The sequence below is a fragment of the Echinops telfairi genome, unplaced genomic scaffold, assembly GCF_000313985.2.
Source record: "Echinops telfairi isolate 266 unplaced genomic scaffold, ASM31398v2 ScPeMD7_4048;HRSCAF=4782, whole genome shotgun sequence".
Taxonomy (NCBI): Eukaryota; Metazoa; Chordata; class Mammalia; order Afrosoricida; family Tenrecidae; genus Echinops; species Echinops telfairi.
Window position 1 is genome coordinate 2,256,314 of NW_022107947.1, and position 23,389 is coordinate 2,279,702.

The 23,389-nt window shown below is 40.2% G+C and overlaps 1 protein-coding gene across 5 annotated transcripts in view; it reads right to left on the reverse strand.

The window, feature by feature from the left end:
• Positions 1 to 23,389, reverse strand: part of CSNK1G1 (casein kinase 1 gamma 1) — a 180,310-nt gene that overhangs the window by 23,470 nt on the left and 133,451 nt on the right. For all 5 annotated transcript variants that reach the window (XM_045294944.1, XM_045294945.1, XM_045294941.1 and 2 more), the window contains 6 exons: positions 10,307 to 10,458; positions 8,845 to 9,079; positions 6,149 to 6,234; positions 4,396 to 4,480; positions 3,993 to 4,141; positions 3,278 to 3,385 (listed from right to left, as the gene is read on the reverse strand). In XM_045294944.1, the coding sequence (XP_045150879.1) occupies positions 3,278 to 3,385; positions 3,993 to 4,141; positions 4,396 to 4,480; positions 6,149 to 6,234; positions 8,845 to 9,079; positions 10,307 to 10,458 (815 nt within the window). The remainder of the gene's footprint in view (positions 1 to 3,277; positions 3,386 to 3,992; positions 4,142 to 4,395; positions 4,481 to 6,148; positions 6,235 to 8,844; positions 9,080 to 10,306; positions 10,459 to 23,389) is intronic.

Consider the following 23,389-nt stretch of genomic DNA (forward strand, 5'->3'; position numbering starts at 1 on the left):
CAAAATAACGAGGTCAATGGGGAAAGGAACTATCTGCATCTCCTCTGCTAAACCATACCCGTCTGCTTGTGCAGCATTTACCTGAGGACTGGCACGAGTTTAGACTGACGTGTGAGAGAGCAGGAGTGCTGCTGCATGCCCAGCCTCGTCAGCGTCGTACTCTAACTATTTGGTGTGCTCCACAGGACACGGAATAAGACCTTCGCTGGTGCAGAATGCTGCACGCTAACAGATCTGTGGGTGCCAGCAGGACTTAGTTCTTGACTGGATTTTATCAGAATAAGCTTCGGAAGCTCTGCCAGGTAGCACTATTCATGCTTCCAACCCCTTCCGGATGGGTGGGGGATGCGGACTTCTTGAGAGAAGAATCAGAGTCCTGGCAAGACTGACTGCCTTTGCAACTAAAACAAAAACAAAGGGTAACGTGATGGAAAAGACCCGCCCACTCAGGATCTTTCTAACTGGATCTAGCTTTTAGGAATACTGCTTCTCTCCAAGTTCATGATTTAATTATAGTTCTCCAGTTGGGAAATTATGTTCAGAAAAATGAAGCATCGGTAGTCAACACAGTTTTAAAAGGCACATCCAAGGTGGGTTTGAATATATTTCTTTAGAAACCATATTTGGGATCTACTACTCTATCTCGGAACCAAATATCCACTGCAATACACCCATAATCTCTATCAGCAAAACAAAAGTAGGAAGAAAAGTTTAAATTTCTTTTTCATGAAAAGTTAAATAAAAATCTGGGTATTTAAAATCTATCCAGTGTATGGTTTGTTATAATATATGTAAGAGCCCCCAATAAAATGATTTATTAAATTTAAAAAAATTTTTAAATAAAAATCTGGGATGGGAAGGGGGAATCGATTACAAGGATCTACATATAACCTCCTCCCTGGGGGAGGGACAACAGAAAAGTGGGTGAAGGGAGACGTCGGACAAGGCAAGATATGAAAAAATAATAATTTATAAATTATCAAGGGCTCATGAGGGAGAGGGGAGCGGGGAGGGAGGGGAAAAAATGAGGAGCCGATGTCAGGGGCTTAAGTGGAGAGCAAATGTTTTCAGAATGATGAGGGCAATGAATGTACAAATGTGCTTTACACAATTGATGTATGTATGGATTGTGATAAGAGTTTACAAGCCCCCAATAAAATGATTAAAATAAATAAATAAAAATATATATCCAGAACAGCAGCACTGATTATGAATTCAATGAAAACAAGGGGAACACATTACTCATTTTTCTCCTGAAAGTACAACTTTAGTTCTAAAATATTGTAAATATTGTGAGCAGACATATATGTTCATTGTAACTTCACTATTTAAATGATCTATTTTTTCCCTTTCCATTCCAAATCTTTTATGCCCTAATGAAATTGTATTTATAATGCAATAAAATCTCATTATAGACTGACTATCTTAGGGAAAATTACCCATAATTCTACCACTTTCAATGACACATGTTAATACTTCACTTTCCTTCCGGAGATTTTATTTCACATTTCTGAAGGGAATCAGGAATCAGCTGTAATTTTGTATTCTGAGTCCTCACTTTATACACCATGGACATTTTCGTGTCACTTAAAGACTTCAGAAAAATTATTTTAAGTGGCTATACAATAGTCCACTGAATCAATGTTTCATTATTTAGCTTACTCAATAAAGGATTTGAGGTGAATACATGACCATTTCTGTAACTAGATAGATGAGTCACTGCTAAGCTTTTGTGATATTTTATATACACAACTTAATCTGCATTTTGTGTCATTTTATTATGGTCAATTCTAAGAAGAAAGATCTTGACTAAACAGGACAATTACATTGTCAGATTACTTTCTAGGGAAAGTGTACCAGTTTGCAGTATTAACAAGAATGTTTGAGTATCATTTTACCTGGGCCTTCACTTATCTGTGCTGGGTACTAGCTTTTAAAAAAGGAGGTTGGAGGTAGGGGAAGAACATTTGCAGAACAATTATCAGCAGTCATATTATAGGTCTAACCAGGCGTCCTCAAACTCTGGCCCATGGGCCACATGCGGCCCGCTGAGGACATTTATGCGGCCCGCCGGGTGTTTTTGCCCCACTTTGTTTTTTACTTCAAAATAAGATATGTGCAGTGTGCACAGGATTTGTTCATAGTTTTCTTTTAAAACTATAGTCTGGCCCTCCAACAGGTCTGAGGGACAGTGAACTGGCCCCCTGTTTAAAAAGTTTGAGGACCCCTGGTCTAAGCCAATTACTTTGATTAAAGCATGTAACTAGGAGCCCAATTAGTGTCAGTAGTTTGCTAAGTCCCATCTTTTTGCTCACCCACTCTCTTTTATCCACTAAGACTTTATCCACTTTATCCACTAAGCTTGCGTTTCTTGAAACATATTTTCATTACCTACCAAGTCACACACCAAGAAACCATAAGTTGGTACCGATTGGTGAATCTGTCAGTACTAGTGCATGTACTTTATTTTGTGGACGTTATTTCTATAAACCTGTGCGTACATGTGCATCCTTCTACATACTACTCTCAACTTATGTACATGTTATCTTTCAGATGCTATGTTTTTATATTTTATTATAAAAATATCTGCTAATATAAATAAGTGGGGTCGAGGGTAAGGGGGAACAAGCTACATTTGATAAGTAATAATTATAAATTTGTAAAATCAGTTTATTATTCTTTGCTTACTTATATACTAGGTCCAAGTTTTTCCTCTCAGCAATAAATGTAATATAAAGATAAAAAACCCTTTGTCTTATTTACTTCCTAGACAGTTAGCTTTTATTTATTTTTTAATTATGTTTTGTTTTTATTTCTTAATTGTGTCCTCTTGTCCTTAGAATGAGAGATGTTTCCTGTCCAGATCACCAGTTTCCCAATCAAGGAACAGTGAAAAAAGACACAGCCTTCTCTAGAGTGGTCTAAAGCAGGTCCTTCTGAGATCTTGGCCAGCTCTAGGATTGACCTGGGCACAACGACAAAGGGTGGTGTTGGAGGGTCCAATTCATGCCCAGGCTACCCAATACCAGCAAGAACGAACACAGAATTGGTGAGGGCTCCACAATGGATGGCAAATGAGACCCAGAAAGGGCTCATTCAATGTTCCTATGCAAAGGTCCTAAGTCACAGATATCCCCCGCCCATCAAGCAACCAACCCTGACAAGACCAGATTTTCTAATCTAGCAGTAGGAAATAGGATATATATGCTGAAACTTGGGTTTTAATAATAGTCGTGAGATAGAGAACTGTCGGAAAGAATTGAGGGCTCACACGTACCTGATTTCTAAAGGGTTGCTGTTGTGAAGGCCGATCCCTGTGTGTGTGGCTTTCTCGAGTTATTGCAGATGCTCCAGAATCTACATGAACTGACCCGACAGGAGTCGGCTGGGGAAAATGAAACACAGAGTCACGTGGTAAAAATAAGGGCAACATGATACCTCTGCGAAGTACACAATCATTTTAATTCTAGTACTAGTAATAGTCATGAGTATTTGCAGCTACCAAGGGCAGTTTCAAGTCTTGTCTGCTCAGGTTGCTCATCTGCAAAAGGGAAGCAGCTTGGTCCTCAATACTTCATTGAAGAGTACCTGGCCTTTGAAAATGAGAAGCCATCCTAGACTGCTCTCTGTTAGCATGTTCTCAAGCCCTCGGATCCCTGTCAGAACAGCAAATGCCAAGGCTCCCCATGGTGCTGGGTTCCACTTCCGATGAGACCAAGTTCCTTAACAGTTTATGTAGTCCCAACTTCTGAATCATACGGATGAACCCCCCCCCCCGCCCCCCGCAGAAGACTGACTTGAATTCTAGTACCTTAGACCATACAAGTCATAATCTCAAGAATATTTAAAGGAGTTACTCCTATTTCCCAAGTCTAACGAGAGCAGCCTCTGACATCGCTCTGTAAAGGTTGGTAAATGTACACACTTACAGGAAAGGGATGAGGTGATACGGTCTGAGAAAGGAAGTTACGAAGTGGAAAGAGGATACTTACAATAGCCCTCCCAACCCAATCGTAGGCATAGTCAAAGGTGTAGCCTTTCCTTTCAAAGAGGTCTGTGAAGAGGGTCCGTAAATACTCATAGTCAGGTTTTTCAAAGAAGTCTAATCTCCTCACATATCGAAGGTAGGTTGCCATCTCCTCTGTTAGGAAAGAAGTGAAAGGACATGCTTATTAGCTGAATGATCCCCAGCTGGGGAAGCTCTGTGTAGACTATTAGACAATGATGCTTTCTTTATGGGCCAAATGGAGGGGATAAAAACAATCTTGTTCCAAATAATAATGAAAGAAAATATAAATCAGTTTGATACCACCCTGACCTGGAAACATCAAGTCATAGTCGCTACCAACTTTGAAGCTTCATTCCCATTGGCTAGAATGTTCTTAAGGGGCCTACCTGGAAAGTTCTCACAGAGAGCTTCGATGGGAGTATTCCTTTTGGTGTCACCAATCTTCTGGTATCTCTCTTTTAATGTATCAGCCTGTGGAAGGCAGGGAAAGAATGTTATTTGGCAAGAGGTGTTAACTATCAACAGAGGTGATAGATTGAGTCTTAGGCAAATAGTACCAAATTTACTGAAAATAAGTGGCTAGGATAAGAAAATAAAAATATTATGTGGCAAAAATTTCAAAATTGCAGCAGCTTAGTAATTTCCCATTGCCACTGGAGTTCCAGTGTGATTCAATACTCTCCTTTAGATCTGTTCTATGGTAAGGCGGCTATAATTCAGATTTTTTTAAATGATAAAACTGAAAGTATTGCTAATTAAAATGAGGACAGGAATATAGATGGCACTACTACACATTTATCGAGAGAAGCTGAATAAGGAAAAAAGCAAGAAATTTTAAAAATGCCTTCCGTGTTTAATCGGACAAGTTTTGTGCATGTCAGTGGACCACAGCAGCGCCAGTCTGCTATGAGGAGGACTGTGGAGAAAAGGCCCCTGGGCCTTGGACCAACAGTGGGCTCTGACGAAACATTTGGGAGGCTCTACCTAGCAGGCTGTGCTCAGTTTCAGAATACGGTTCTGAAGTAAACTGGAAAAATGTTTTATCTAGAACTACCACTAAAATGGTCTGTGAAAAATGAACCATGGAAAAAAGGACATTTTAACCAAATAGTAATGGTGACTTATTTGGCTCTATAATAAATAAGTTAAGGTATAAACCTATATTTGAAAGATGTCCATGCCAATGAGAAGCTAAAGACCATGGAGGCAGTGTTAGGAAAGGAACTTAAGGGAAGGAAATAAAAATCCACCCAGATGGAAAGGGCAGAAGCCTATTTTCAAGACAAACGTCCTAAAAGGCACAGCAAAACGGAAACATTTTGTCCTTGTGGAGGGAGAGAACATAGAAGCACCCCAAGCTACTGACTGCATTTCTTTCTACAGTAGCATAATTTACAGCTCAGATCTGAGTCTCACTTTTACCTCCCTAAAGGGACTTCAGGTAGAAGCTTACCACTTCCCAGTCTAGCAGCCTGAGCACAGAATAATGACACTACTTATAATTATAATAATTAGTAGTTAATTTTTGACATGAAGGAGCTGTACTTACACCTACCTAAGGAAGGCTACTTAAATCTTACATATGCTTCACAGGGAATGGCTATTGTCTGAATAGGCACTTATGTATTAATACACTTGAACAACAGTTTCAAGCCTGGCTTTTCATTTTATTTCATGTGGGCCTTTAGCTTGCACAGGATGAACAAATATTTCCCAGTTCCCCTTGGAGACACCCCCAGCCTGCCTTACTGGTAAATGTGTAGCAGCTGCTGTCAGCAATTTGTTCCAGAAATTCCCTGACACACTGGGAACACTCCTTCTGCTTCATACTGGTAGTGGGGGAGCAACATTGAGAGATGCAGTCCTGCAGAAGCTTGTGGGCAGGGGGTGAGGGGGGATGGCAGGGCAGTGAGGAAAAAGATTATTGAAAACCTCCCCAAAGCAAAGAAGGATTAAGAAGAAGAAGGGGACAAAATGCCAGCAAAACAGAGCTTCTAGAGCCCAGGTGAGCATTTACAGTGCACTAAGTGCCTCCTTCTTGCCCCTGTAGCCAACTGTGCAGAGGCAGCAGGTCAGCAGTCCCTCCATTAACAACTGAGCGTTGAAACAAAGCCCTCCAAGAAGCACTTTCAAGGATACCTTGAGTCCTTGCCAGGGAAGGCTGCCTCGAAGGAAGTACATGAACATATGGCCTAGGGCTTCCAAATCATCCCGCCGGCTTTGCTCTAAAAGGGAAGACAGATGACACATTTTGTTTGCAGTTATCAAAGCACAAAGGGGTTCAGAACTAAGTAATCCCTTCAGAAAGGTTCTGTTTACGCATCCTTTGTACATCTACAAAACCAGGGATAGGACTTTGGGTCAAAACCTACAATAATATGTACTTTCTTGGCCTAGATCTGTCCTGGCAAGTAAAGATCCAGTGAAAAGCACAACTGTGCAACTCTTAAAATCAAGCCCCAAACCCCAATGCTATGACTTCAATCTCCCAAAGGAGGCAATTTGAATGAAATGTGATTTCCAGTATTCAGGCTCTATTTACCCTTTGGTTACTGCCACGGGAAATGAGCAGCGGGTTAAGCAGCTAACTCCGTTGAAACTGTCCCTTCTGGCTAGGCCTGCAAAGACTGCCCACCGTACACGCTTAGTGCTTTTCAGTCATCAAAAAATTAACACTTAAAATTCTTTTTCACACCGGCAAACTGCAATGCAGAATCCTTTAGCTTCCAGTCTGCTGGCATCATGTCCATAACCACCTCAAGAACATATTTAAATGAAACTGGGTTCCTGTTTTCTGTGAGCCGAGCCTCTATAAAACAAGTTGCTGGTTTTTGTTTGTTTGTTTTTTCCATTCTCTTTAACTGGGAAGCTAAGGATGGCAAAGACCAGCAGAGTATTTAATGAAAGGGCAATTTCATCTCAGAAAACATGCTACATCCTTTGGTTGTCGCATTGAATACAGGTAGAGCATGCCTCAGTTTCTAATTTGCCAATTATGGCCCATCTCAGACATTTTATGTTTCTTTTTCAGAATCAATTTCCAGGATTGATCCAAAGATGTTAACCAGGCAAGAGTAGCAGCTAGCTAGAATGTGACTGCTTGCTTTGGCAGCAAGTGCCATGCAGGACACAGGCATTCAGCAAAGCTGCCTACTCAACTCACAGCGCCTCTGCCCACCTGCTGCCTCCAAGTATGGGGGCATTTGTGTGCAAAACGGTGAACTGAACTCTACAGAGCAGATGCAGAAGGAAAAAGGGGCAACTTTCAAATTAGCAGTTTCAAAGAGGTCTTTGGAAAAGGTAGTCACTAAAGGCAGGGTGGGGATGGTGGTGGGGAGATGCAGCAGGGCAGCCCCGGCTGATATAAATAATACAAAATGGAGTTGGTGCACATCAATTGAAATAATCCTTAAAAGAATGACACACAACAGCAAGGCTACTGGAAGCTTTTGTCTACATGGCTTGCCTGAAGACTGCAGTAAACTGCTACATATAATTGACGGGGTGTGGAGCCATTAGACAAAAACAGTTTGGGATGAGAACTGAAAGATGAACAAATGAAAATAGAAAGAGCGAGCAGGGGGAGTTGAGGCCTCCCACAAAGCGAAACCACACCCTGCCGTTTCCCACTGTGCCACACCTCCTCAGCACCACCGCCCCCACCATGCGCACATCCATGTGTGCACATCCACTTCCCGTAATGAGCCTCTAGGTAATACAAACTCTTGGGACAAATGATGGCGTTGAGCACTAGAGGGCGAAACTTTCCATATTATCACACTGATCACCTAGCACCCCGAAAAATGCCTGACTTGTCAGTCACAGTAAGGCCAATTATAAAATGAGATTTTAAAGAATAAAATCCACTGGAATAAGTGATAAAGTAACCTCTCAAATCCTGAAAAACACAGCTGTGGAATATGGACTAATGGCGGGGGCTGGGGTGGGGTGGGAAGAGGAGGACCTTAACTCTAAGCATTGCCCCTGATTTTCCATTAATTTAATTTAATTTATGTGAAATTAACTTTGAGCCTTAGTTTACCCATCTGAAAATAAGAGTGGCTGATTTAGAGTCTCTATGCAATCAGCTCCTTGCTTTGAAATTCTAAAATAGTCTAAAAAGGATAATTTACTCCATCAGGGTATTTTAGGAATAAAATAACAAACACTAGAACCATGCTTTATCACCACACTTCTTCGAACCTTCCACATGTGTTTGATTCAGCATCTCAACACACTTATTCTTCATACAGGACAATGTTATTATCAAAGAATCAACTGAGACAATACTGCTAAGTCAGAAAGATGTGTTAGATTTATATGCATCACATCCCAGATTTTGGGTCAAATGCGTTTTATTTAAGAAAAGGCGTAAGGATGCCAGTGTTCTCACTCTAATTTCAACCACCAAATAATTTGTCAGCTGTTTCAATCAGAGCTTAATCAGAATGGGAAGGTGATTACTCTGATCCTGAAAGCAGATACCCTGCACCACTCTAATGTCCTTTTCAGAACTGTCACATGCTGATAGACTCATGGGTATAAAAATACCAAACGATTACAAAACTCATTAAAACAATACCACCTTAATGTGAGGAGACTTTAAACTAGAAACTAGCCCTTGGAAAGATAAAAGAATTTGGAATCCTTAAGGTATAACAGGTGTCTTCATGAAAGTCATCAACTTACCATCTTATTTTCTCAAATATAAAAATCACTTACCCTGTGAAGCAGCAAGACTCACCAGTGGTAATGCACAGTGGGGATAAAATTTTGATCAGAATAAAAAGTGGTTTTAATGATCTGCCCAATCACAGAGGAGAAAATGAACACACCTTTGCCAAGATGCGTGTTGATAGACATATATCTCGCCGTTCCAGTTAAACTTTTGTGTTCCCTATAAGGGATATGCTTTTTGGTTTCAGGGTCAATGTATTCCTTGGCCAGTCCAAAGTCTATAATGTGTATAACATGTTCTTTCTTATTGCCTTGTCGGCCAATCAAGAAGTTCTCTGGCTTGACATCTCGGTAAATAAGATTCTTTGAGTGTACGTATTCCATTCGAGAAAGCTGAGAGAGAAAAAAGATAAGTTAGACTCTTAAAAGTATATCACAACATTTTCTTTTCTCAAACCAAGGTTTTAGTTACTGAAATGAAAAATTTTAAATCATCTCTTTTACATCACCTAGTGTCACTTTATTTGTAAATCAGACATATTTCTTGATATAAATGCACACATACTAACCAGCTTAGTAAAAGGCAGGGAGGTGGTACAATTCAGCTAACTGGTAACACACAATTTTACCTCAAAATGCCACAACATGCAAATGACAGACAGAATTGGTTGTCTTAATATTCCTTCAGAAGGTAAGTATTTGAAAGGCAAGTCATATTCCCCAGGTATATGTTAATGACCTTTGAAACAGGGGCACCACTGTTTTTCACGCCACTGTCTCACACACTTCTGCTCACACTTTCCTCTCTCTAGACAGAACTCCACAACCCAGCTCTTTGTTACAGAAATCTGGCATGTGTGGGCTAGAGAACTTAATACTGGCCTGACCTCACATAGCAGCAGAGGTAGGACTATGGTTCTTATGCTTAAATAAGTACACCCTTAAATAATAATCATATAATTATTTCAAATATCATTAAGTATTTCTATGAAGCTTTTTGGCTTAGTATAGAAAGGAAAGCTTGGGCAGTTAAAAGTCTTTCTTAAAAGTTTAAAAATTTTCACTGTACAGTGGGTGAGACCATTATTACTTCAAACAAATAAAGGTGCATTGGCAACCTTCTCCTGAGAGGCTGACACACTTTTTTAAAAGGACCTCTCTCAGCTGCCCCTTATGCTAGTACTGGTGTGTGGGCTGGTGGACACTGAGAGAGCTGCTGCTAGCTGTGTTGGGCTCTGGGAGACCTGGAGGTCAGAGAACAAAGGCAAATGCTTGGTCACACAACTTCTTAGGTGGACCATGAAGGGGAGAAGGAGAACAACAGCAAAACCTTACAGCTACACGTTTAAAGCCCATAAATAAAACATGACCGAAATTACTTGCATTGTACAACTTCACCTAATCATACTTTCTCCCTAATCTAAAATTATATAGTTCCACTTCAACTAAGAGCAGGGTATTGCTTCAAGGTGCAAATTCCTAAAATAGAGCAAGCTGCCAACACAGCGTGCCTCTCGGTTAACCCTTTTTTGTCCCAGCCAGCTTCTGAGAGCTGACAAGCCCTTGAACAGGAAGGTGGTAGAGGAAGCTGCCTATTCTCTCCGTAGAGTGGCAACTTACCAATTGAATGGCTATCATTAACACCGTCTTTAAAGTAAAGGTTCGATCACAGAGGTCAAACAAATCCTCCAAGCTAGGGCCAAGAAGTTCCAGAACCATGGCATTGTATTTCCCACATGGTCCAAAGTAATACACTTGGGGGAGGCCTTCACCTGAAAGCAGAAGTGGGGCGTAGAGTGGGAGAAACAAAAACCAAAATATGAGGCAATTGCATTAGCAGTGAGCAGATACAAGTACACTTTGTGAGATTTTCATTTCCTTTCATAATCCCTCCTAGAGAACTTAAACTGAGCCCAAGTGCTTCAATGGTAATTAATAATGGGTGGGAAAGGCTAAGTCATCTCACAGTATGTTCAAATAGGCAGTTATTTAATATCAGAGTGTCAAAGGCATTTCTACTGCACTATCAGGCAGAAAATGGTCCCTGGTCCATTACTGGATCAGAGTGTAAATTATTCTTCCCCAACAGATGCCCAAATTGCAGGACTGTAACAGGTTCAAAGGCCAGGCTAACAGATCTTGTTGCACTGGCTGGGTTCATTAGTACTCTCCATGCTTACTGGCAAAGCCACATGGAGCAGTTTGCAACTCTTGCCCACACAGAGATCCCAGCTTGAAGGAGTGAGGTCACAGAGGGTGCAGCCTGGCCCCAGGCCAGCACAACTGGCCCTCTTCGCAGAGGAAGTCTCTGCACTTTCCTCTCTTCTGTCAGCTGACAAAAGTCAACAGACACTCAGGCTGGCTTTGATTGCTGATGAGTAAAATGATACGGGAACAAAAGAGAAAAAACTCACAATACTAGGTTTCCTAGTACATTTGAAATCCATAGGTATAGGCGACCAAAATCTCGACTTTCACCTATGTGGCAATAACTAATGAATAATTTCTTACCTTGAAGTGTATTGTAAATAGGAGTTACTCAGTTCTTATGTGTTAAATAGTGCCGTGTAAACAGTGGATACAGATAAGACCATGGAACTTTTTTTTTTGTTGTTGCATTATCTGGTCTCACAGGAATGCTTACATCCTACACCATGGAGACTACAGTTATGTATGCTTGCTTCTTCTTCTTTTTTATGTTTCATCAGGGAGTTTGGTTTTAATGTCCATTAAAGTCTATTAGAAATGATTACAACTTGCCCAAAGGAGAAACTAATGATGCCAGACTATAAAACGCGGGTTTGAAACACAGGATCTCAGTCCAGGCGAGCGGGCGGAAATAGCTTCGATCGCTGCTGCTGGTCCTGGTGCCATTTGCAGTTGCTTGTCTTTGAGATCGCTGCATCAGCAGCGTGCTGTGCTCCTGGACGACATGCATTCTTGACTTGCTCTCTAGGATGAGTCCATGAGCATGTGAGTGGTGGGCATGGGTAATGCGCTCGGCTGCTCGCTGAAAAGTTGAAGGTTCACGTCCGACAGAGGCCCCTCAGAAGAACACGCGTGACTGACGTCTGAAAACTCCGCCATGGAGCAGTCCTGTGGGGTCGGTCCACTCCAGCTCTCACGGGGCTGCTTGAGCTGGGCCCGACAGGATAGCCACTGATTGATTATCTGTGTCACTGTCCAGCCGAGGTAGGAAGGTTTGGGTCTTCTCTTTAATTTTTTTTATAGTTAATATACCCGTGGCAAAATTCTGATCTCAGCTAGGTTCCACGCCGCAGCCACTGAGAAATCCCGGGGACGGAACGCTGAAGGTGGCGGTCAATCAAGGCCCGCTTGCTTCTTCTTCCAAGTGTTTTTCGACAACAAAATTCTATTTTCTTATTCCCTTTTGATTTGGATGGGAGGGATTCAGACTGAGTAAGTATTTATTTAATATTTACATTTTAACTCAACATGTCCATGTCCCTTTCCAAGTAGTGTCTTAGACAAGACACTAGTAATGTACTCATGGATATATAACGTATATATCTAGTTCATGGAATGATTCATGGATATGTAAAATATATCTCTAGTTCATGTACTCAACAACTTGAGTACCTCTTTAAAATATATTCATTTTTACTTAATATTATCCAATATAGTAATGTAATATTATCTAGTATAGTATATAGTTTTCTCTTAGCTCCAAAAATCCAAATATTCTCTGAATTGAGCCTGTAATTGCTTTATTTCTCCCTATCTCTAAAAGGAAACAGGTTTTAATCTGAAGTGATTTTTTATTCTCCCCTTGATGTTTTGAGAAACCCATTCGTCACTTTGTTTAAAATATATAGACCCTAACAGCTGTTCCCAATGACTCCTGCTGACAATTCCATAACAGAGCATTTTACTTTAGAGATTTATTGCTTTTATTAATCAGATACATGGTGGCTGCAGTTTGGGAATCTATCGAATTTATGCCCTAGATTATAGCTTTTTATGTGACTAAGATCTGAAAGCAGATAATGGCAGCAGCCCAATATCCACTCTCCCTTAATAACACAACCTCTAACTATTGTGAATAGCAACATGCCCAACTATACAGCTTTCTAGTCTTCCTTGACAATGAGAATGCCTAATGCGACGGAAGCCGACCTGGTCGGTGGGTGGCTCTGAACACGCTCTGACCGGGGCCCTGACTCCAATGGCTTGAGCAGGGTGAGAGGAAGAGCCGAGCCACTGCCGTCTGTGACGCAATCAGACCCATGGCTGATTTCAGTTCCTCTGGACTTCTGGACCCCAGGAGAACAAAGCAATCTCGATCTCGAGTAAGTTCTGATTCATTTGGATTTTTTTTCTTCCCATTTAAACCTAATCCTGATTAATAGGAAAATTACTCCTTTAGTTGACTGACAAAATTTGGGCATAATATCCTCCTTTTCAAGTATAGGCAAAAAGTCAGGCCTTCTAATAAGTATAATATTGGCAAAATCTCTTACATTTGCTGCCAATCCTTAAGGATTAGTTTAAATGAGACAAATGATCTTCTTGTTCTTGACGATATTTCGTACCAGTCTAGCCATTTCTTGCCAGGATTCTCCAAGTTTACAAAGAAGTCAAAAAAGCATTCTGGGTGTTATCTGTAATTTCTAATTACATAGTCACTCGTAACTCTTGCCTGGAGATTTCAAAGAAGTGAGGAACTCCTGCTTGCTGCAGGATCGCAGTCACCTCTCAGGACAATGTTTCTACCACTATAAACTTTCAAGTAGATCCAGGAGACGAGTTCGATCGTGTGGGAAGAGCTCCAATCAGTGTACTGTATCTAATACTTGATTCTACCACACACTCTGACAATATCTCTCCAGGTTAACCTTTTCATCTGTAAAATAAAATGTTTATGTTGGTTCCTTATACAGAGACAGGCTTTTCTACTGCCTTAAAAATTTACAGGCTCAGAAACCTACAGGGACAATGCCACATTTCTATAGTCACTATAAGTTAGAACCAACTTGATGGCAGTGAGTTTGGTTTTCTTTGATTTGGGTTTTTTATAAAACCCAATATTCTGACTATGGCTCAGATTTTTTTCCTTTTAGCTACTTTTTAGGATTCCCCTTTGTAAAGTAACACAGAACCAGCACAAATGCCCATCCATGTTAATGGAGGATGTGCATTACTAATTCAGGTGTAAGTTGGCAGTGGTATTAAATTGCACATGTGCATTAGAAAGCATCTCTAAATCTTTTTAGAAGCAGACACAGTGACTTTATCTCAGATGTGATGAACTAAAATTTCTATGCTGTAATTTCTAGCAGTTAGCTCCACAGGAGATTCTGACATGTAACCTCGCTGGGAAACACTGAGGGTAGAAATAAGGAGGACACTTTACCTTGTTGTATAGAGTTACAGTCTTGGAGACCCACAGGGGTAGCTCACCCCTGTCCTATTTAGGGATAGCTTTTAGTCGGAATCAATTCCATGGCGGTGGTTTTGTTTACCTGGTTTTGTGACTAATATAGTATAAGGATTCTGAAAACGGTGATATCCCTGTCTCCTCCAGAAGTTCTTTCAGATCAGAAAACTGGACTCAATACCTTATGAAAGAAATTATTTTAAAGCTTGTTTCAAAAGCCTTGTCTGTTTAAAACATCTAGGTAGTACCAAAACTATGTATTCAGTAAAAAGATCTCTTTAAGTGATGTAGCTATCATTTATTAGAACTATCTTTACAGAATAATGCCCATACAAGTTCCATTCCGTGCCAGGATTTTTCATGAGTGCACACAGGTGACCAGTGCATGTGGTGAAAGACACAGACATGGGCCCACCGAGAAAGCCCTCTTCTCCTCTTTGATCCCAGTTTACTGTACAGGAATGATTTATCACTTGGGCTTCTCTTAAGTGAGAAATCATGCACCTCACTCTTCTGTTATAAGAAATATTGCTTAAGATCTTTTAAATTAGGGATGTTGGAGCTGAGAGGAATTACTACGAGGCAGAAAAAGGGCGAGCATATGGTGGAGCAGGATTAAGGTGAAAGGAAACAGGAACGATCTAGGAAACAAAGATATGGATAGAGGTATAAGCATAGGTGTGTATATATGTTAATACATTAATTCATAAGAAGAGAGGTATTAGCCTATGTACATATATTTATATGGGAATATACTGAGGATGTGGATGGACTTTGGGCCTCTGCTCATTCCCTCTTCAATGCAAGAACACTTTGTTCTAACAACCTGGCATTCTGTGATGCTCAACCTCCCGACACAATTGCTGGAGACAAAATGGGTGGAATACTTTCATCAGACTTGGGATAATGTAATGCAATGTAAACTAGGCACATGGCAAACAAGCACTTCCTGTAAGTAATTATGATATACTGAGAATGGGCAGGAAGGTCAGGTGAAGCAGAAATGCATTACTAGATTTCAGTTTTTGATCCATGGCACACCAGAAACTGTTTGTTTTTTTAATAATTTCTCATCTACTCGGGAAATAAATCACTAAGGAGATTTCCCTCATAAACTGCATAAAAATATGGGGATTAAAGAGATGCTTACATTTCTTCTGAAAGATTTCCAACATGTTCATTCTATTTCCTTCAGCCACAGGTTAAATATCCTATAAACCAAAGCTGCAAGGTTATATGTGCACAGCACAGGCTGTCTTGTATATTTTCCCCTGGATACGATGAAAAGCTTTTCTATTCTTCATTAATGTATTCTTTTAAGCACTGGTGGACATATGGCTCACACATATATCAAGTTTCAGTGAGGTGTACAACATTACAACTAATACTAGTTTTCAATGTGTCATAGATTCAACTTCAGTTAAACACACCAAATTAAAGATAATGGCTTCATCATCCAAGCTGTTACCTAAAAAGATTCCACAATACATTATGAACAGTAACTACTCTAAGCAGAGATATTTTTAAATGCATATCAAGATGAGAACTGAAATAGATCCACCAGCAGCTTTTTGTAATTTGATCATATTATTGCCTAATAATTAGCCTGCTTTCATTCTTTTTTAAAAACCAAATTACCTGTGAAGTAGATTAAAACAATTTATATATATAGATTATTATAAGGATAATGCCCATGTTAATATTTCAATGTAAAAAGCAAGTATATGTTGGTGATGACTATCTTCTAAAAGTCAGGGCTGAAGAAAAACTATATGGATATAATGACCTTGACAATGTTAATACTTTGTTGTTGTTGCTTTTCAAAAGATAAAAGGATACTTTTACTCCCAAATCAAACTTGTTTTGGGTCCCATCAATGGCAGTGGCTTCTCCCACAACAACTATAATGTCCTGAAGTATTTTGGAGTGACTGGGAGATTATATATAACTTGGGGATTATAATAGAGGTAGCAACATTAAACACATTCACTTCAAGAAATCAGAGAGATTACAGATAACCTAGATAAAAACCCAAAGGAAATGGTGAAAGGGAAATAAAAAAGCACAGCCTTTAAAACTCAGAGAATAATTATATAAAAACAATGCATCATCATACAAATAGGAGACAAAACAAGATTGTAGATGGTGCTGTTTTTTTTTAAAAACCTCTCACTTCTTGGATGGAAAAAATGCCCTTTTGCAATATTTACCAGTTCAACATATGAATCTACTCAAAAGGCTGACTTAATAACAAAAACAGCCCCAGAATTAAGGAACCAGCATCACTTTGCCCTACAATGAATAATGTTTTACAAGAATCTTGTTCACATGCCTTATGGGAGCTGGCATATCACGAGACACACATTGCTAACATGAGCTTCATTTTGTTTGGTGGGGGAAGAGTAGGTGAACAAAGGCAAAAGCAGAGGACTAATCTCACAGTTCTGAGTCACAGAAATTGAGCCTTTGCAATTGTGTTAGTACACGCACACAATTATCAAGGTCTTTAAGTTCTAACTAGAATCAAGAAAGAAATCCCAAGATAGGAGGATGGGTTTCTACTCTAGCGCATAGCATCTAAAACAAAAACAGAATAAACAACAAAGACATATATTGCTGTGGGGTCCATTCTGACTCTAGCAACCCTACAGGACTGAGGAGAGCTGTCCCAGTCAGTTTCTGGGACTGTGACTCTTCACAGGAGTAGAAAGCCCCATCTTTCTCCCTTGGAGCGGCTAGTGGTTTCAAACTGCAGACTTTGCAGATTGCAGCCTAATGTATAACTACTATGCCACCAGGGTTTTAGAGAGGGTTTCCAAATCATAAATCTTTACAGAAGTAGGCTGCCACATCTTTCTCCTATAGAAGGGCAGGTAGGTTCAAACTGCCAACCTTTTGGTTGGAAGCTGAGCACTTTAACCACAGGGCCACCAGGGCTCTAAGGGTAGAATAAGTAGTAAATAAATGAATAAATGAAACTCAACAGAATTGCACTTGGATTTCCTATTTTGGAATGTATAATGTTTACCTCAAAATACTAAATCCCTCATACACATAACAAAACAAAACAAATTCAATAAACTTTAAATGTACAAGGAAGGGTAACACAATGGCTTTTTCTGAACAGTCTTTGTTCGAGTTTCATGGGAATAATCCCTCCACCATGAACCCCAATTCTGCTGGGTCACCAGTATAAAGGTTCCAAGTAATTCACATTACTTTGATAGGAATTTAACAGATTTCTTTAAAGGTTTACTAAAACATGGTCTGCATAGGAACTTAATGGGTGATTAAGAGAGTGCCAATAATGCTGACAGATTATGCACTCCAGTTACAAAGGCAGAAGCGTATTTTCCCTATGAAAGCACCGGTAAGATTATACCAGGGGTGCTTTTCTAATACAACTATCAAGTAGTCAGTTTTCAGAGCCTAATGAATTAAGCAGATCACTCAGGAATTCAGAAAGCAACTTGGCACATGTTAGATAAATAGTTAAAAAATCAACAGGCAGGTAAGTGTGGTTCATGAACACTGTGGGGGAGGGGGGACGGAAACAAAAACCCACTAGTTTAATCACAGCTTGGCAGCAGAGTGTGCCCTGTTAACTCTCTTAATATTGTAATCCGTTTTCTTCACGGTAGAACAGCCCTGGGAAAGCAAAGCCTGCCTTCCCTCTCTCACTGAGCCCTCACTACCTTCCCTCTCTCACTGAACCCTCACCCAGATCTCTCTCCAGTCAGAACAGATGTGACCTGAGGGAGCATTCCAAATGACCTGATAATTCTGGTCACTTTGAAGGCATGAAGACCTGCAAGAAAGTGAAGTGAACTCATTTATCAGACTGATGTTTTCGTTAGTCTGAGGAATAAATGCTGCAGTGTTCCTGCTCCCAGTTTCCAATTCAATTACGTTCAAAGTGCTGAGTGGTCAGTTTGTCTATTCATCAAAGATCACAACTGAGAATGGGGTATTTTGGGAGCTGTAAAAATGGGTGCCTAACCTTGACTGGAGGGGCTAGGGAAGGTGTCACAGAGCAGGGGTCAAAGATTTAGTCTTGAAGAATGGTTAAGAGTTGATGAGAGTGGAGTGGGAGGAATGTCATTTTTGAGTCTGAAACAGCAGCAAATATAGAAGTAATCAAGAGCCAAAAGAACGAGACGAGCCAGTTAGGGTGCAGTACTGTACCGATGAAACATACAACTTTCCTCTACTTCTTTAATGCTTCCTCCCCACCACTATCATGATTCTAATTCTACCTTACTGATCCAGCTAGACCAGAGGATGTACACTGGTACAGCTAGGAACTGGAAACACAGGGAATCCAGGACAGATGGTTCCTTCAAGACCAGTGGTGAGAGTGACGATACCAGGAGGGTAAGGTTGGGGAGAAAGGGGAAACCGATCACAAGGAGCCACATATAGCCACCTCCCTGGGTGACAACAGAAAAGTGGGTAAAGGGAGATGTTGACAGTGTAAGACATGACAAAATAATACTAATTTATAAATTTTCAAGGGTTTGTGAGGGAGGAGTGGGGAGGGAGGGGGAAAAATGAGGAGTTGATCCCAAGGGCTCAAGTAGAAAGAAAATGTTTTGAGAACGATGATGTCAATAAATGTACAAATGTGCTTGACACAATGTATGTATGTATGGATTATGTTGAGTTGTATGAGCCCTCAATAAAATGAGTAAAAAAAAACAAATATCCATCACTTGATTTTAAGTTATCATAAGTATGAAAACTCATATGAATATGTTTTAAAAAAACCACTGTGGTAATTACATAGTTTCATGTGAACTTGAAGATATATAAAAGTATAGGGGTGGTATTCAACCTATGCATCCTCACAACCTGATGGTGCCTCCTTGTGGGCATGGCCTTCTCATAAGGAAGGTCCTGGGAACCTCCCCTTCTCTCTCTGCCTTCACCTTCCTGCTGGCAGACCCTGGCTGCTGCCAGAGCACTATTGGTACCCCAGCCATTGGATCCATGTGACTTTGCACCTACCAGCCTGTGATCTTCCTGCATTCTACACCACTGCATGTGACTACGTGAGTCTGAAGAGGGACTTAGGGCCTGAGTTGCCTGTGCTGGGATGTTTTCTTGATATATAATTGCTCCTTGATATAAAGCTTTTTCTTACACACACACAAAAGTGAGTTGTACGAGTCCCCAATAAAATGATTTTTTAAAGAAAATAAATAATAATAATAACATAAATTATCAAAGGTTCTGGAGGGAGGGAAGGTGGGGGAGGAAGGAAGAAAAATGAGGAGCTGATACTAAGGGTTCAAGTAGAAAGAAATGTTTTGAGAATGATGATGGCAACAAATGTACAAATGTGCCTGAGACAATGGATGGATGGATGGATTGTGATGAGTTGTATGAGGACCAAGAGGCCAATAGGTCTTTGAAATTAGAAAAGGACTAAGACAATTTTACTTTCACTCGGGAGTTTCTTTTAACTTTGAACCACCAGCTGAAAAATTATGGCAGAGGTTGTTAATAATGTTGTAAGGGCAGAGATATCTGAGTACATAAAAAGGTCAAAAGAAGAAAAGAGAAAGAAGAAGATGAAGAAAAGAATAGAGAAGAAAAATAAGGTCAACAGGAAAAAAAAGGATTTGATTGCCTCGTCCAATGCTGTTTCCATTAGTGCTTTCAAGTTCCCTCCAACTCACAGGATCCCTGAGTACTGCCCGGGCCTGTGCTGGCCTCACAATCGCTTCCATGTGCGAGCCCTGTGGTGGAACCACTGCGTGTCCATCCTTCTCGCGGAGCGTCTTCCTCTTTTTTGCTGATGCTCTACCAACCATTATGTTCTTCTCCATGGACCTTCCTGATACCGTTTCCCCAAAAATAAGACAGTGTCTTATATTAATTTTTGCTCCCAAAGATGCGCTAGGTGTTATTTTCAGAGGATGCCTTATTTTTCCATGAAGAAGAATACGGTAAACATTTAGTTTTATTAAAAGAGACCTCGCACTTCCTGTCTGCTCCAGCTGTGCTGCGGCCATCAGTGAGCTGCGCGGCTGCGCCCACTGCTACAGTCCAAAGTTATGGTAGCTTAGGGGGCCTTATTTTCGGGGAGGTCTAATTTTCGGGGGGATGCCTTATATTTCAGTGAGAGGCAAAACAGTAAGTAGGTCTTATTTTCGGGGGATGTCTTACTTTCGGGGAAACAGGGTAACATATCCAGAATCTGTGAGATAAGTCTCGCCATACTTGCTTCCAAGGAGCATTCTGGTTGTATTTCTCCTAAAACGTATTTCTTTATTATTCTGGCAATCTTCTGTGAATATTCTCCATCAACATTTAATCTTCTTTCCAGTGGGACCATTTTATATATAATTCTGTGACCCTCAAATTATCCAGATAATGCTAAGGACACAATGATAGCATGTTTTTGTTAGTAAACTTGCTAGTGCTTGTGTTGTGACTAAAAAAAGCCATTAGTAAGAGGTTGTCCATACGCTGGCATGGGATATGATAACTTAAATCAAAATGAAATATAAAGAAAGAGAAAAATTTAGGTAGAAGTTAAAAATATGCTTAGCTGCTAAAAACACAAAGGAGTGCAGGGGTATACAGAGCTGACAAAAACTTTTATTAAGTGGGTGGAATATAAATTACCTACTTAGAAGTTGAAGAGAGAAGATGACATTAATACTGCTCACAAATGTTGAAAATTATTATTTTTGTTGATTTTTGTTATAAGCACTGTTATTGGAAAGTGATATTCTACAAATAAGAAGTATAGAGACTAGGAAACCTATGGGAGTGCTATAGTCTGTCATATAGGGTAGCTATGAATTGGAATCAAGTCTTTACTGACACTTAAGGAAAAAGTCAATGACAGAGAAACTGGAAAGGAAGTAATTAAGTTTAAATAACAAGACAGCTAATACATGTTTCCACCGAAGGAATAATTCACTTCAATGACTCATCTCTTTATTCAACAGTATTTGACAGCTTTGGGGATGCAAAATATTACCTCCCTTTTTAATGTTAACCGTGACAAGCTAAGTGGTTGCTAGCTGGAGAGTGAGTGAGGGGTCAGTCTAGCCCAGTGGTTCTCAACTTCCTAATGCCTCGACCTTTAATACCTAAGTAAGCTTCCATTGACAAGCTTCCCTGATGAGGCTTTTTCCGAACCTTAACCTGCACAAGCACCATCCCAATTTCCTGGAATTAATCCCAACTCCCCAGTCTAATTTGCTCACATATAAATTACATGGGTTTATTTTTGAAAACTTGCGTTCTATTTTTCATGAAATTCCTTAGAAGATGACAAAGTCCAAGGAACAAATTCTGCCTTCACACTCTGAGCAAATACTCTTAGCAGTTCCGCATTTTTCAAAACAATGCATTGAAAAGGTGTCAGCATTTTGTGTTACTGTGAGGTGTATGCCGGCCAAACAATTTCTATAATAAAACTCACCATTCTATTTGCAATTTGAGAAATTATTAGCCCACGAATATTTACTAGCAAAATGTCTTAAAATCGAGACAGTTTTGTTTTACCCGGGGGGGAGGGGGGGGGATTCCCTAAAATTTTATGTATGTAATTAAAAACAATTGCTCTGTATACCTCATGTGACTTAGAGATATTTAGGAGTTTTAAGGGGCAAAGATGGGCCACATGGTGATTGACTCTAGTAGATAAGCAAGCCTCTTACAACATTATATGTTTGGGGGTATTTTTTGTTTTCTATGTCAAAATAGAGTACATTGTTAGGAATAATGAGATAAATGTTATCTCAAGGCAACTACCTATGGAAAATGCATACAAAGGAAAACAGAACCATAATATTTATCTTGTGTGCTGAGTGCTGGGCTTGAGAAAGATCAGTTCCTTTTTTGGTTATGTAGCTAGTTAATAAAGGCTAAAACCATGACGCTTCATCCTTGGAGAACATAAATTCACAGCACCATCACCACTAAATTAGCTCCACTAATGATGAGCAATTATTAGTATAAATGTATGAATCACACCTTCCCATGCTCAGTAGATGAAATAATCCTATTTTTTCTTCACAAAGCAAGCTTAGCTACAATTTGAACTTAAAGGGTAACACCAATGGAAATTATTAACATGTCCTTTACAATTATTTTCTGGACAATGTAGCCAGGTTAGGAAGGACAGACGACGGACGGACGGACACACACACACACACACACACACACACACACACACGTTCAAAGGAAAAGAAGACTACTTGACATGTTTCCTTGTCTGAAATGAATGCTTTCTCAGGATGATACGGATCTCATGTTCTTGCTACTGACTCACCAACTTAGACACACGTTTATATTTAGGTTCTGCTCCCTGAGAGGAAAAACAGTGCTGCTCCTTCTGCAAAGTACATTCAAAGGCTAAGACGTTTTAAAACATCCCCTCACCTATTTTTAGGAACAACCCAGTGAATATTATATAAAATATAAGTTGTGGGCTGTTGTCCTAAAAACATTTCATTTTTCCATAAACTTTCTGAGACCCCTGTATTTCAAATTGGTCACTCACACTGAAAGCAGTAGGCTCTCAGCAGATGACAGCCTGGCATGTGTGGCTTAAACATCAACTCATCATTCTGGATTCCTTCAATGTTAGAGAAAGGCTGCCCGTCTTAGTGGCCATATTCAGACTTTCCCCCTAAGATTATGTTTGCTTGTTTTTCCAACAGAGTACAGTGATTACAATAAACATCGGCACAATGAGTGGTGAAGGGCAGTCCTCTTTCTGGGGCTACTCATTGCCTTGTGCCAGGGCTCCACACAGTTGTTCTCAGACTCTACTCTCCACTTGAAGAATCATAAGATGTTAAACCAGCTTACGGTTTATAATATAACATTATTCCTTCTTAAAAGTGTTATATAAAGAAAAGCATCCTCTGTGAGCTCATCATTCTCCTGTCACACTGTCAATGGTTTCCTTCCAGGTCTTACACTCCCTTCTTAAGGATCTGCTTTCCTGAGTGGTGGCATCACATCATTCTAATACTCCAACACAGGCTTCCTGAACGAACCTTGGAAGCTGCAGCTCTCTTGCCTAGGAACAAAGGGGCAAGGAATGCTTGGGAAGCCTTTTCCCACCAAATGAGAGCGAAGCAGTGATGGCTCATAATGTGAAGATAAGAATGAAGCAGGACAACAGAGAAGCAAAGGAGCAGGGTTGTATGGCCCTACACAGAAAGGCAAACACAGAGCAGTTGCCTTGGTCTCGAGAGGCTGCACCAGTTCACTGGTCCAATTTCTTGTTTTGTGGCTGCAGTTTCTTCTTTAATTGTTTTATTAGGGGCTCATAC